General features: G+C 38.6%; 1 protein-coding gene across 1 annotated transcript in view; it reads left to right on the top strand.

Moving 5' to 3' along the window:
- Positions 1-16,012, top strand: part of enpp1 (ectonucleotide pyrophosphatase/phosphodiesterase 1) — a 33,811-nt gene that overhangs the window by 12,207 nt on the left and 5,592 nt on the right. Inside the window, exons 4-18 of the mRNA XM_067571641.1 lie at positions 1,066-1,163; positions 1,252-1,331; positions 2,168-2,287; positions 3,490-3,599; positions 3,735-3,800; positions 3,900-3,972; positions 5,482-5,590; positions 6,663-6,794; positions 6,925-6,956; positions 7,096-7,223; positions 8,856-8,925; positions 11,147-11,234; positions 13,685-13,869; positions 14,623-14,662; positions 15,110-15,270. Coding sequence (XP_067427742.1) covers positions 1,066-1,163; positions 1,252-1,331; positions 2,168-2,287; positions 3,490-3,599; positions 3,735-3,800; positions 3,900-3,972; positions 5,482-5,590; positions 6,663-6,794; positions 6,925-6,956; positions 7,096-7,223; positions 8,856-8,925; positions 11,147-11,234; positions 13,685-13,869; positions 14,623-14,662; positions 15,110-15,270 — 1,492 coding nt within the window. The remainder of the gene's footprint in view (positions 1-1,065; positions 1,164-1,251; positions 1,332-2,167; positions 2,288-3,489; positions 3,600-3,734; positions 3,801-3,899; positions 3,973-5,481; positions 5,591-6,662; positions 6,795-6,924; positions 6,957-7,095; positions 7,224-8,855; positions 8,926-11,146; positions 11,235-13,684; positions 13,870-14,622; positions 14,663-15,109; positions 15,271-16,012) is intronic.

The following is a 16,012-nucleotide window of genomic DNA, read 5'->3' as shown; positions in this document are numbered from 1 at the left end:
TTCATTCTCATCGCTCTCATTTACCTCATTTCCAGTTGCAGGATGCAGCTGTTTTTAATGAAAAAACTCTGATACAACCACTGCACAGTACTCTACCTGCTTAGCACCAAATGGTAAAGTTGTCAGTAGAGGAGCATTTAGCAGCTGCAGAGCTGAATATTTCCCTCAGGAGTTGGTAGAGAGCAAAAACAGAGCTAAAAGAAGAGTTAATATTGACATCAGGTGGACGGAAACAAATATAAATGTTGCTTTGTATTTGCTGGATATGTAAATATGCTGTTCTTAGCCAGTGCGTTCACTATATCAACCTTTTAGACTGATACTACTGAAACAAAACTCTTTTGATGTGTTAGTTTGGGGAATGTTTAATTCTTTATTTTAATTTAACACAATATGCCAAACTGCCCAATGCATCGATGTTAAACAAAGAAGTGCTATACAGGTTTAAGTTGCAGTAGAAAAGTTTCCTGATTTTGATCACAAAAAATTTTGATCAAAGAAGTTGGTTAGAAAACCACCTTTCAAAACGTTGACACCTCGTTGCTCAATACCACTGACTCAGTTTGGTTGGTGGTTTGATACTCAGCTCTACATAGCATGATGTTTTGATAACTGTATAACTCACTATGGGTTATATAGCAATAACTTGTAACTCTCATAGTGAAAAGAGGATGATGAAACAAAAACTACGTAATCGATTCTGTACTTCCAGTGAGACAGGATGAGACCATGCCTTTCTTTTGGGAAAGGCATGGTCTCATCCACGAGTCTCTGTTGAGACTTGTGTCTGATTCATAATCAGCAGTCACATTTGTCTGCCACTTCTCCTCCCTGTGTTTTTGTGTGTGGTCTGCGATTTGACTTAATTCCTCCGCTTGCCGGCTCAGTCAAAGAGCTGCTTTGTATCCTCTGTACACAGACTTACTTTACCACACTACCATGCCGACACCACTGGTGCCAAAGATAGCCTTGTTTCCCGCTGAGTAATCATTCCACCCCCCATTCACAAACCCACCTCAGTATCCTCATAAAGCATCATTTGAATCTCTCTGTCTTCCCGCTCAGCTTTTCCAGGCCTCCCCTCATTCTGGTGTCTTTAGACGGTTTCAGGGCGGAGTATCTGAAAGATCACGGCAGCCACCTTCCTGTCATCAACAAGTTACGTAAGTCACCAACAAGAGCATTGTTGACTCCACAGCCCTTCATGGTTTACCAGGCATCCTGGTGTGATTAAATATTACTGTGTTGCAGGAAACTATGGTACGACAACGCCATATATGAGGCCTGTTTATCCCACAAAGACTTTTCCCAACCACTACAGTATCGTGACTGTAAGTGTTTTCTGGTATGCTCACAGATTAAGAGGTTGATTTATTGTACACAATTGGTCAGGTTGTTTTTCTGACTTTCTGTTGTGGTGGAAGAAGTACTTGGATACTTTACTTAAGTAAAAGTAGCAATATAGCAATGTAGAAATACTCTATTACAACTAAAAATCCTTCATTTCTACTTAGGTAAAAGTACAGAAGTATTATCAGTAAAATTTGATGCTAATGATTATGTTACAGGCAAAGCAAGTTTATTTATGTAGCACATTTTCTACACAAAGAAATCCAAAGTGCTCGAATGCAAGACCAGAAATAATAGCAATAAAAATAAAACGACTATTAGAAGGAATTAAAAGTAATAGAAGAGTAAAATACATAACACTTGATGAAAAGGTAAAGATCATTTTAAAGGCAGCGTAAAGGATAAAAATCATGAAGTGCAACTTTAGATTTAAAGCTATGGCAAACAGATGCGTCTTCAGTTTAAATTTCAAAGTAGTCAGTATTGTCTCTAGTCTGAGATCTTCTGGAAGTTTGTTCCAGATGACAAAGCTTAATCTGAAAAATAACTAGTAGCTATAGCTGTGAAATAAATGTAGAGAAGTTACTATAGAGGGTTAAAGGTTTACATGTGTTTATGGAGAGGAAGGAGAGCAGAAGCAAGGGGCTTAAAGGGTGGATTTCACTCCTGCAATTAAAACAAACTGGGATATGTGGTGGTTACAGATAATATTTAGGTTAGAAAGGGAGGACAAAGGAGGTTATCAGTATAAATCCCTGCAGCTACAATATCAAAGCATTTTGCCTCATCTGTGTGTTTTTACCTTTGATTCCTGCAGGGTCTTTATCCCGAGTCTCATGGGATTGTAGACAACAAGATGTACGACGTGACCCGAAACGCTTTCTTCAGCTTGAAAACTGATGAGAAATTCAACCCGAAATGGTACCAAGGGGAGCCAGTAAGTGACTCTGTGCAACCAGACCTGTATACAAAGGTGCAGATTCACTGCTCAGTAAATATTAGTGATGCTAAAAAAGTTGGTGGGAATTTAGTTTTTGTTGAGCAAGGCCACAAGGCAGTAGTGAGAAATAACAATCCCTTCACTCATCTGGGAGCCAGACAGAGTTCAGTTAACACACCCATGCTTTCTGCATGAATCAAGAGAACGCACTTGTCTTGTGTAAGACATATGAATTGTGGTAGAAAAAAACTACGTTATCGTGCTCAGATCGAGCTGTAATTTGCTGTCTGTCTGTGAATGGCACGAGACACTTGTTTTTTCTGACAGCGCCGAGTTTTATCTCTCAGAAATCAGCTCCCCCCGTAATGTGCTTGTTCTTATAATTATGGACTAGGCTCGTGCTAAATGACAGCTTGTGAGGGCTGCGAGTTGTGCTTGTTTAGACTCTTCGCGGTTTTCAAATCTCATTCCTCAACTTGACAGCCTGCTCTTCTTGAAAATACACCATGCGGCCATATGACTTTCTAGGACAGGAGAACTAGATAAACGGTGGACCCATGTGGAATGATTTATTCTGCAGTAATGCATTCCTTTGTAATGACTTTTGAACCAATGCAACTAAGTGCACCTGCCAAAATACACTTATGCAAGTCTGCTTCATGAATAAAACACATCTACCTGCAGATCAGTCTAATAGCTATTGATTTAGCATAAAATATGTGGTTAGATTTCCATCAGTCTTGTCAGGGCTGTGAGGGATTACACTTATCCTGATGGACCAAACACTGCTGCTGTGAAGTACTGAGATGAATGAGTTAGATATTAGTACATCACAGATTTACTGAATTAATTATGAATGTACATAAAGCTCTCTTCCTCTCTCCTTGTTCCCCATCCTCTTCTCTTCTCCTGTCTCCTCTTGTCTCCTGTTCTGTTCTCTCCCCACCTCTTTTGTCTTTTTCCTGTCCTCTACTTTTGTCTCCACTCATTTTGTCTCATTTCTTCTCTTCTGTTTCCTCTCTTCTCCTCTTCTTTTGTCTCCCCATGTCTCCTCTTCTTTCCTTTTGTCTCTTTTCCTCTTGTCTTCTCTCCTTTCATCTCCTCTCTGCTTTTGTCTCCTCTCCCTTCCTTTGTCCCATTTTGTCTCCTCTTGTCTTCTTTTCTCTCCCTTCTTCTCTCCTCTCCTCTCCTCTCCTTAGGTCTGGATCACCGCCATGCGTCACAAACAAAAAACAGGAACGTTCTTCTGGCCAGGCTCAGATGTAGACATCAATGGCACCTACCCAAATTTCTACAAATCATATGATAAGTAAGAGCACCATCATTACAGTATGTTACCTACCTTTGAATTCATGCCTGCACTGTAATTGTGACAAGAAATGTTATGGTCTTATTGCTGTGTGTTGATGTGTTCATAAATTACATGAACCCTTTTTGAGCACAGGAAGATCGCTTTTGAGCAGAGGGTGGAGACGGTGTTTGAATGGCTCAGTTTACCTCAGGGAGAAAGGTATCATGCGCTCTTCGTTATCATTACAAAGACGTTGCTGCGAGTTCCCTCCAAGAAACACCTGAGCATCACACTTAACTGTGGCTTCTGTGATTTCAGACCTGACTTTATCACTTTGTACCTGGATGAACCTGACTCAGCAGGCCATCGTTACGGACCAGCAAGCAAGCAGGTTAGTCATTCACCAAACATTAAACCAAGCCGGCAGTTAATTACCTAAAAGAACAGCAGACTAAACACAAGAAATGAGAGGAAAGTTCATTCTTGACCTTGGACGCAGTGCAGTAGTTTGACAAAATAATCTAAACTCAAGGTCCACTTACTAGCTTTTTTCCAGAGCTTGCAACTGGATTTCATGGTCTTTATCAGCAGATTTTGCTTTCGTGTTATGGAGATGGCTCAGTTGTCACCACATCACTGAAGTATGGAACTTCAGCCATGGAATAAGAAATTGTCATATATATGAGGGAAGGTTTGAAAAAATCTCCATCCACTGAAGAAGGCTATGAGATGCAGTTGAATGTCTGGAAAAGCTAGTAAGTGGATAATTATCCATCACTCTGACAACTTTTTTCTCAATTAAAGCTAAAATATGCAAGTAATAGAAGTCAAGCTCCTGTTTAGCACTAGCATAAGACTCTAAAGCAAACCACTCCACTCCCTCTCCCTGCTCTGTTGTGCACCCAATGTATTGATTTCTTTCTGGGAAGTGGAAGTAATGGAGCATTCTAGCCTGTGAGTAAGAGATATCGATGTCTTCCAGCAGCTAATGCTAGCTTGGAGCCTCGGTACAAGAGGAAGCCAGAAGTGCGTTCATGTATTGATTGACAGCTGTGAGATCCCACCCCTGACTCTGGCCCCCTGTGATTGGTTAGAAAGACGAGGCTCACTTAAAAACTCGAGAGGGGAATATCTCTGTGCTGCTGCCAGGCTGTTCAATGAGCCTTTGACAACACCTCTACACATTAAGATATGCTTTGGAGTATATTTCAACTAAAAATATAAGAATATAATATATAGTGTATTCATCAATTAAACATTAAGTCTATAAAATGTTAGAAAATGGTGAAAATAGATCACCAGTATTTAAAGCCCAAGGTGACATCTTCTTATTGCATGTTTTGTTCAACCAACTATCTAAAATTGAAATATACTCAAATTACTATATCACATGACAGGTCAAAAACAAGATGGATCCCGCAAATGTTTGGCAGTGTTCCTTGAAAGATGTCTTAAACGATTAGTCATTTATCAAAATAGATACAGATTATTTTTCTGCTGATCGACAAATTGATTAATCTACTAATAGTTTCTGCTGTGTATGTGACTGCAAGTGTGCAAAGAAACATCGAAGTTAAGAACTGCTCATACTGTATGCTTTTTAAAGTATTGTGTTAAATATGATTTTTATTATCTTTAAAACACTTCACCTTGTCAGTGTCTAGAAACCAAAACTGTTGAAGCCAGTTTTGTTTTTTAAACTTATTTTATTGTTCATGTAGCATCTTGCCTCCGTCCCCAGTTTTGAACCAAAACCCATTTTATGTCATATTTCCTAATGATTCACTTGCTGAAGATGGTTCCTGAAATGTATTCATGGAAAAACTGACTCAGTGTTTTTGTGAACATTTTTTTGTTGCCACAGTAACACTTTAACTCTTAACTGCTGTTGTGCTCCCAGGTCATTGAGGCCTTGAAGAACGTTGACCGGATTATGGGTATGCTGATGGATGGCCTGAAACAGAAAAACCTGCACAACTGTGTCAACATTATAATCGTATCTGACCACGGTGAGACAACTAGTCCACACAGCTGTGATTACAAATGATGACAAGTCACAATCAGATTTGCTGTAATTCAAATAAACATAGAAGTAATTTTACAGTAAATTAAAATAATAAAAAAGAAATGTGGTCAAAAAAGCCAGTCAATAATAGACAGGTGACATATCTTTTTGTTTAGAAGGCAAAAATAACATCAAAACATCTTTAACCAGTATAATAAGAAAGCAACAGGCATTTTTTAAGTGCCTGAGAGGTGATAGAATTCATTTTTTGTACTTTCTTTAACTTTTATGCCATTTGCTTAGAAATAAAGTTGGTATAGTCATCTTAATTGTCTGTGGTTTCACAGTAATAAGACACAGGTCCGTTTTCCGCCACTGAGAGGGACTTTAGAGACTTAGTGTCAGCCTCAAATGTTTGGCTTGATTGAATCATTGCACCTGTTGCAGGAAAACTACAGGCACATACCAGAGGGAAAGCTGATGAAAAATGAGTCTGTTCACTGGAAGTAAACCGGGAAAATCTGTTCTCAGTGGGATGTTTGGATATTTTGAGAGGACGTTGCTCTGGACATCTGGAGACCATATGTTTAGTCTTGTAATTAGGTATATTAAAGATCAATGTGCTGAAATAAATGTGGCTCAGGGCCTTGCCCAGACATCCTCATCAAAGACGTCATTCCCAAGAGAAGATATTCATTTTAACGTCCTGGTCTAGATATCGTCATCAAGGACAGGAAACAAAGAAAGATCCACCACACCCAAAATGTTGTCAACAAATGTTGTACTGTAGATATGAATCTTAAAATCACACACAGCATCTGCATGAATTTAAAGGGCTGTGAAAGTGTGGTGATGACACAGTAAATGTGTTTATTTTCAGACACATTACTCGCAAAATAAATTTTAGTGGCCCTGCTGGGAAAGAGCACTTAAAAACATTAAAAAACATCCAAAAACATTTACATATGATCATGGAAGTACAGTAAAGTTGCACAAGCTTTGAATTTTTCATTCTATCATGGCTACATTTGTTTGTAAGTAAGTTTGTAAGAATTAATATTTTCATTTATGTACAGGCATGGAGGAGGCGACGTGTGAAAAGGCAGCATATGTGTCCACTTACCAAACCAACACTGATGCCTTTGACATCATCCAAGGCCCAGCTGCTCGCATCAGACCAAAACGCCTCCCAGAAGACTACTTCTCCTGTGAGTTCCCGTCGCTAACACCCAACTTCCCTTTTTCCCAGCTTTGCAGCATCACTCAGTGTCAGTTAGTTTGTAAACAGTGTGGCTGACCTTGTCCTCATTATAAATGTCCCTTTGTCTCTCTCCCCAGTCGACTATGGGGGCCTGGTGAAGAACCTGTCGGTATGCGAAGTATTCCAAATGTGACTATTGTATTGATAGCAAGAATGGAAAATTATGTGCTTGCCTGGCTTCATGTCAAACAAACCCATTCTCCCTCTGCCGTCTGTTGATTCTCCTCTCGTCTGTGTCTGTTCTGAAGTGCAGGACCCCTGATCAGCCAATGAGGCCTTACCTCAAAGAGAACCTCCCCAAACGGATGCATTTTGCGAACAACAAACGTATAGAGAGAGGACACCTCTATATGAAGAAGGGCTGGCAGGCTGCGCTGTAAGTGACCCACTAGCTGCTGATGTGGAAATTCAGGGAGCACTAAAAAGAAGTCAGAGGAGGACAAGAAACACAAGCAGTCAGCCAATCACATACCTCTGTGTGTTAATTCTTTACAAACTGCAGAATGGAAGAAAGAAGCTGAAGCAAGGGCAACACATTAAATGGTGTCAGGGAGTTGTATCAAGTCTATTAAATGCACGGTTTATCCCAAAATGAAAATTCAGGAGGTCAAAAACCTTTAAAGACCCAGTAAAACAAAAAATATGTTACAAGTTGTGATCCTGTGTGCCTGCCCTAATTGTTGTTCTTTCTTGGTGCCAAATATATGTCAAAATGTTTTTTTTTGTTTATATTTGAAACCCTTCTTTTTCTTGCCCTGTAAAATTTTATTGCTGCACTCCAGGGTACGTACATAATTTATCCAATCAAATGTGCTTTGGGGTGACTAATTAACTCCCTCATACAAAACCACACTTAAGAAATATCATCAGAGGTATGTGTTTGGATGTCAGTTGGCAAAGGTTTTGTTTACATGTCAAAAAGAACATGGTTGAGGTTAAGGTAACCTGCAGTCTTCTACAGCTCCTACATAATTCTCCAGAGACTGGAGCTAAAGCACGCCCAGTTTTGCGATATGATCAAATCCCTGAACAATGTGATTCTCTGCTCACATATTCACTCATTCAATCACTTTACAGAAGCTAAATATGCCCTTACTGCCATTTCACTGGGCCTTTTAAAGTAAGTGTTGAGCACTCGAACACAGTAAGTTTGCCTCTTGTGCCTTTTTATTCTGCAAACTGCTCATGGTAGCATAAAAATTGGCAAAAACGACTTCATTGTTTCCAAAACAAATACCAGACTGACTCTGTTTCCAACCTGCTAACCAGAGCAGGAGTGTGGAGACGTTTGTTGGAGGGTTAAGCAGCAAGCAAGCTCTCAGCAAGTTGATGACAAAATTATGTACTTGTTTTGGCTGCAAAACCACGTAACATAATTACTATAGTTACCTTATCTTTTATCTCCAATAACACTGCATTAGAATAGCAACCAGTCTGTTTTTACTTCACTGCTTTGGGAGAATCTCAAACATTTGTAGTTGCCACATTTAAAAATAGCACAGTTCATTTTGCTTCTGAAATAATCTGACATGTATACCAATTACTCTTAGCTTGTTAGAGTTTGTTTAAGATACCAGAGCTGTTAGAGTAATTGTTAAGGAGTCATTTTCTTTGGCTACACAGAAGTCTAAGCATTCACAGAAGTTGAATCATTTACAGTAATTAGTGATAGCAATCCTGAAGCCTATGTTGGAGAGGAGTTGCACAACCGCTTCGATGAATAGTAACCATGTAATCATGGAAAATTGCTTCAGGCTGAAAAATGTATTCAGTCGACTTAGACACAGATGCAACATACAGAATGTAGTCACACTGTACAGTAATATGACTTTCTCTATGGGTTTTATTGAATTAAACTTGTCCCTGCCCCTAAAGTGAGATGAAGTGAGAATAACTGTTCTTTCAAAATTAAATGAGAGTGGTGTAACAGTTACTTTCTGTTTCTTTTTCATGTCCGTCTCAACGTTGTATATTTTGACTGCTCAGATAAGGTGTTGTCTCTCTTCAGGAACAGCAAGGAAATCAAGTACTGCACTGGTGGTTTTCACGGCTCTGATAACCTCTTCACCAACATGCAGGTCAGACGTGTGTATGTGCCGACTATCGTGAACATTAATCACATCCTGTTGAAATCCAGGAAGTCCTGATGATTCATTGACACATTTATAAAAAAATATTAACAGTTTCACAAGACTCGGTAGGCATTCACAAGTGGGGTTCACTTCAAGTAGCCTGGACAATAGATGCTTGACAGGCATTTACCTCACTGGTTAGACATAAATATAAACCTGTACTGCAGCTGATGGGACAAAAACTCACTGATAACAAACCGATAGAACATGACAGATGATTTGATGATGTGAAAAGTCACCTGAATTAACCACTGAAACTAGCCTCTGAATAATTTTGAGGGGAGTAACTCCAAAATCATGCTTAATTTTCTAACTCCCATGCTCAGGTTAAGTAGATTTTGAAGCGACAAGAGGTGCTGATGTTTTTCATCAAACTACCTCATCATTTGTTGCTTTGCCCAGCTGTCAGCTGCCGTCAAACTCAACAAAAAGCTGAAATCCAACAAGTGCCACTTGTGCCACAATGTCCTCTTCTAAGAACAAAACAGCAAAGACTGCCAGTACACTTTCTTGGAAAAATGAAGGAACTGCTCAGATGTGAAAGTAGGTTTCAAACAGCAAACACATTGAATGCTGGTGGCAGTGGTTCGAAACTGTGGTTTGACTTGTGAACTCTTAAACATTGAAGGAATGTATAAAGATTCAGGATTTCACCAGAAAATTTCATACAGAAAAAAATTTTTTTTTCTTCTTTCATATCTTGTTAGTCATCGTACAACCTCTCAGTTGGTTGGAAACAAGTTGTGTAATATTCTTGCTGTACAGTAGCTGCTGTATACAAGATTTCCAACAAAATATGAATAGTACTTCCACATTTTGCAATAAATTCTAATCCAAAATTCAAGCAAAGGGTAAACTCAAGTAAATGATTTCCTGTAGAGAGAAATTATTGATATTTTTCATTCAGTTGAGTAATGTGTACATGCTCCTTTTCATCACAGATGTTGTCATTCACAGTGCTGCTACACTTACTCACATTTGAAAGCTGATAAGCACCAATTCTCTACAATCGGGTTCAATAGATCTAATTTGGGTTAAATGATTTGCTCAAAGGCAGCTCCACCGTAGCGTAAAAGCACAGCGTCACTCATTGCTCCATTTGTATTTTCCTCAAAAAGTTTCCTTGTTTAAACCAGCTGCCAGTTTTATTCTCAAATTTTTAGGATGTTGTTGGATAACTCAGAGCTTAAACTACCATCTTAGACTTAATCTTTCTTATACACCATCACACAGAAAACAGATGAAAGAGTCTGATATTATTTTAAAGAAGTATTTCTGATCAAGCCACATTTGACACAGAAGAGAGAAAACTACATGCCAAACACCACTCAAGATTTTATTTATTTTTTATACATTATAGATGCAGAATGAAACATTTTGTGTATTCTTCAAAATCTGTTGCAAAATAAGTTGAATGGTCAGTGTTTCCACTAGCTTTAGGAATTATTGTTTGAGTCTAAATTCAAGATATCTCCACAAATGAAGCCAAACTAAACTTAGGAGCGGATACTTTAAAAAAACATCCAAAGTACACATGAGAAACACAAAATACTGTCTAACTCTCCCACACTACTCAAGTACAGTATTTATACTTGTTGTTAGAAGTTACTCTCCACCTACGCTGTCTCTGCTTTGGATCGACTTTGTTCCTTTTGAAAGTTTGTTTACATAATTTCTGTCACTTTAGTCATCACAATACAATGATGTAATTTAAGTAGAATTGGTATAATTACCTTTCTTGGGTTTCTGACTTTTCTAAAAAAAATAAGAAAAAAAGAAAAAAAAGTATGCAAGTCAAGAAAAACTCACAATGAATGGCTTCAAACCTGCCGACACACAGCAGAGAACAAGAGCAAAGTGTGCTTGAAATAGACAGTTCAACCCCCCCCCCCACCGCCACCACCCACCACCAACGGTATTTTGTCAAGGTTGTGTGAGGTCATTTTAAAAAGAAACTTGAGTTGAGTTCATTTGAAATATTTACACATGACCTAATTATGGAATTGAATGTTTCACATCTTCCTGTTTTAGAGTTTAAATGCGGTTCACAAACCTCTGGACACAGTTGTTAATATAGTTCACTGTTCACTCATTTGTATTTGTATGTAGAAATGTCTCTAAATAAATGCATGAACGTCAGTTTGTTAATGCTTATCTTCTTTTTCAGGCGATCTTCATTGGCTTTGGTCCAGGATTTAAAAAGCAAGCTGTTGTGCCCCCTTTTGAAAACATTGAAGTATATAACCTCATGTGTGGTAAGCGGCTTTGTTAGTGCACGTTCACTGTACTTTATCCTCCTGTACTGAAGCTGTAACTGACTGATTGATGAATGATTTTGTAAAATATGGATTTCATATTTTGAAGTTGTTGTGCTTGTTGACCCTGATCACCACATGAACTTTATGTTCTGCACCATCGTTCACTGTCTATCTGCACATTAAGGAACATTTGGCAAACGCTTTTTTTTATGACTTGGGCCTAATTTTCATAGAAGTGTAGCCGACACCCAGTTATGTCATTCAGTTATGAAAACACTGTACTAAGCAGTTTTATTGCAGAAAATATAGCAATGCAGTGCAGAGGAGGAAACTGGTGTACTTCTCCTAAACTGAATTTCAGTTGATTGTGCTGCACATCAACCACATTATAGAAAAAAAGATGGATAGTCAAGTCAAGTCAAGCCAAGTTTATATATATAGCCCATTATCGCAAATCACAAATTTGCCTCAGGGGGCTGTACAATCTGTACAGCCATACAACATCCTCTGACCTTAGACCTTTATTGTGAATAAGGAAAACCCCCTTAAAACTCTTTAACAGGGAGAAAAATAGAAGAGACCTCAGGAAGAGCAACAGAGGAGGATCCCACTCACAGCAAGGACAGACGTGCAATAGATGATGTGTGCAAAGAAAAGACCAAGAAAGACAAATTACAGACATACAGCATGGAAAACAGGATGACAAAATTATAAGGGCAGCTAACACATGTAATCAAATCAACAGGCAGGTACTAAACAAATCCCCAGATTAACCCAGTAATTTAAATCAAATTATTTGGATATCAAAATGAAGAGAAACATACACAATATGGAAGACATTAGAACAACAGAACCAGATACCTCTGCTGATGTTTACAGTTCATTACTGGAGATTCTCATGACACCTACCATCGCATTCAGTATAACGAATTTGGTTGGTCCTCTCTGGCCCAGAGGTGCAATGAACACTCGTATCTTTTCATCCATAAAGCCCTTATTGGACATTTAACACCCTACATACAGCAACATCTATGCTGTATGACCATGGGACCCTACAGTACCAAACTTGTCGTACTAACTGTCTTATGCTTCGAGTCCTGCGGGTTTAGCCTTGACTGTAGTTTTTGTGCACCAAACACATTGAATTATCTTCAACACATCCTCAAGATCGACATTCTTGGTAACTTGGGACATTTCAAGACTATGATCTCAAACCATTTCACCTCAGTCTGCAGTTGTTTTCACTGAGTATTGTTCTCTTTTGATCTATTTAACTCTACGTATTTTGTTTTTAACTCTGTATCTCAGCATCATTGCAAATGAGGGAAACCTCAATGATTTTTGAGGCTTAATTAAAGGTTTGAATGAATGAACAGGTTAAGTTCATCTTTTCACTCCCAAAATATTTGCTATTATTGTTAAATAGCTTGAATTCACATGTACTGCAGGGTAAGCACACATTTTCTTCTAACATTTTTCTTTTTTCCCCCCTTTATTTAGTGCAAGATAATTGGTTAGATATGTGAACACAAATTGAGTGCAGGATAAGTGATTAACATCTAAATAAACACAGTACAAACAAGAAAGGACCAGACAGTAACCCAAGAAAACAATAACATGGAGAATACATAAATAAATAAATACAAATACAAATTTAAATAGATAAATGAAATTTTGGGTTAATACTAGATGCACTAGGTGTGTGTGTGTGTGTGTGTGTGTGTGTGTGTGTGTGTGTGTGTGTGTGTGTGTGTGTGTGTGTGTGTGTATGTGTGTGTGTGTGTGTATGTGTGGTGTGTGTGTGTGTGTGTTTGTGTTAATGTGTAAGGATATAGAGGGAGGAACGAGAGGAAGGAAGGAGAGGAAGAAAGAAAAAAGAAAAAAACAGGGGAAAGTTGCAGTGTTGTTGTGGGGATCTCTGGTTAGGCATCACAGTGGAACCAGGATGAATCAGACAGACTCACCCTGGTTCCACCCTGAGACAGATTTTTATTATAATTATCATAAACTGTCCACTACACACACACACCATTTGGGCTCTGCCTTTCTCAGTGTGTGTGTTCATACATCTGTGTATGTAGTTGACTGTCGATAAAAAGAAAAATGTAAGAAAATCTGTGTATATGTGAATTCAATGGACTCCTGGCTGGTAGCACCCTAAAGTATTTTTAAGAGACTAAATATAAAGGCAACAAGTATTGCTTGTTCCTTCTTTAGTTTTGCTTAAATGTTTAAAAACTTGTGTGATCCCTTGTGTTACTGTACTTGCCCCAACTGACTACTGTACATTGTAAAAATGTGAATAGATGTGTCACTGAGTCCCTGTATCTCTACAATCAACCCGGTGAAAAAAAATGTTACTATAGCTGTTAGGAGTGGCCAAATCTTAACAGATTAACTGTCCTTTGTTGTGTCTGAAATGCATTTGTTCTCTCTCTCTCCTCCAGATCTCCTTGGAATTCGTCCTGCTCCGAACAACGGGACCCACGGCAGTCTGAACCACCTCCTGAAGCATCCCGTCCACCTCCCCGTTCACCCAGCGCAGCTCTCCCATGACACCCCCTGCGAGGCCACTTCCCCCATTCCCACTGACGACCTGCAGTGCACCTGTGGATCCCAAACCAAGGCAATGGTATGTCCGTCAGTTAATGAGGCAGTTGTTTTAGTTGTTAAAGTTAATGTTTGCTTCTCCAAGTCCTTCAGCAAGTTCAAAGCAGATAAGTTATTTTTTGATGCAAATGATAAATGTAGTGATTCCTTTAAAAAAGTACAAATACCCCAAAATATAGTTGTTTAGAAATATAATTGCTACTAACAACATAACGAGCCATGTCAGTATCAGAATTTCCATCAACGTTTACAGACATTTAAGTTAATGACCTTAATAACCTCAGTGCAAAGGTTCATTAAAACTTACAAGAGAGTAGAGCTGCAATTATTAGTCCATTAATAGATTAATCGCCAACTATTTTGGTGATCAAACAGTCATTTTGAGTAATTTTTAAGAAAAAATGCCAAAATTCTTAGATTCCAGTTTCTGAAATGTGAATATATTCTGGTTTCTTTAGTCTTCTGTGATAGTAAACTGAATATCATGGGACGAAAGAAGACATTTGAAGATGAAGTCACCTTGGGCTTTTGGAGACAGTGATCAGAGTTTTTCACCGTTTTCTGACATTTTATACACCAAACAACTAATCGATTAATCGAGAAAATAGATACAACAATGAATAATAATCAATCAATCAATCAAGATAATCATTAGCTGCAGCCCTACTTTACAGATCTTACATTGACATGCATGGTGACTGTGCAGTAGATACGCTGTAGCTTTTAACAGATTTAACATAAGCAGACTAACAAAAAAGTGTGCGTTTATTTTCAGGTGGAAGATATGAACAGACGTCTCATGACAACTAACGACAGTGAGTATCTTTTTGTTTTTCTTTGCATTATAAAGGTTTTCAGAGAGAAATATGAGATAAACTACAGTATTTATGTACTTTACTGTACATCTGGAACTGTTTTTCATGGTTTTCGTGGTTCATATTCCGATTGAGAGAAATCATAATGTCAGAGCATACGTTGTATTTTTAGACATTTAATTTTAGCAGTGTGCTTCCAACTTTGTGGCAGCAGTTTGGGGAAGGCCCTTTCCTGTATCCACATGGAAACCTTATTGTCCAATATCAGTGTCTGACCTCACTGGTGTTGTTGTTGCAGAGTGGGAGTAAATTTCCTGCAGCCAAGTCTCAAAATCATGTGGGCTTTGAAATCAGATGTTCAACAAACACATACTTTTGATTAGATAGTGTACTTGAGAACTGACGTGAAGAGGCGTTTTTTTAATACTTTGATTTTTTTCCCTTTAGGTGTTAAAGCCAGCTTACGTCGCCTCCACCATCCTTTCGGCATCCCTTTAGTCGTCCAACCAGGCGCCACCTTTTGTCTGCTGCACCACTCGGACTACCTCAGCGGATACAGCAAAGACCGCCTCATGCCTCTCTGGGTGTCTTACACCATCCAGCCTCTGGTGAGTCCTCCGTTTGGAGCTGTCTTTCATCTCTAAACATAGCCTGTTCAGCTGAGTTGTCCCAGCTATATTTCTTCTGCGGTTAGGGTTTGGCTGGAGAATGTAAGAGGTTGTTTAGTATATGAATCTCTTCTCTAAGCAGCTGTTACTCATCTTTCGTGCTCATGTTGGCTCAAATACTTCTTGTCTTTCTCATTATGCGGTTGAGATTTAGTGTAAATCATGACCTCAGATAGAGTGATACATTCCCAGGAGAGTTTACACTGTTCTGTCTAAATGATAGAGCAAGTGAGGATGTAGATTTGTTTTCAATCAAGCTTTATCCAAATACAGCACATTACAAGCCAGATATGGCTTCTGCTATATCCTCTGTATTCATTTGGACAAAGAATCATGCTTCAGATTGTTTTGTACAACTGACATGGCATACCATACAGCATTATGCTAAACCCACTTGTCTTCCCACAACAAACATACGTTTTACAGCTTGTCAAAGTTAATATCTCCATAAAGCTCACCTCAAGCTAGTTTTCCCACCAGAAAATCAATGAATCAATGAGAAATATGAGGCCACGCTGTTGATCTGCCCCCACAACAAGCTTGTATTACTATTCTTGTACAGTATGTTTGAAACATATGTTCAGCCTTTGATACCACATTTCTGAGATCCATAATTTTTCCAAGTAATTTCCAACAAAGAGACACATATTTTGGCACTAATTATAGGGAAAGAATGATTTTT

The sequence above is a fragment of the Thunnus thynnus genome, chromosome 18 (assembly GCF_963924715.1).
Source record: "Thunnus thynnus chromosome 18, fThuThy2.1, whole genome shotgun sequence".
Classification (NCBI taxonomy): Eukaryota; Metazoa; Chordata; class Actinopteri; order Scombriformes; family Scombridae; genus Thunnus; species Thunnus thynnus.
This window is presented reverse-complemented; position numbering and strand designations above follow the sequence as displayed.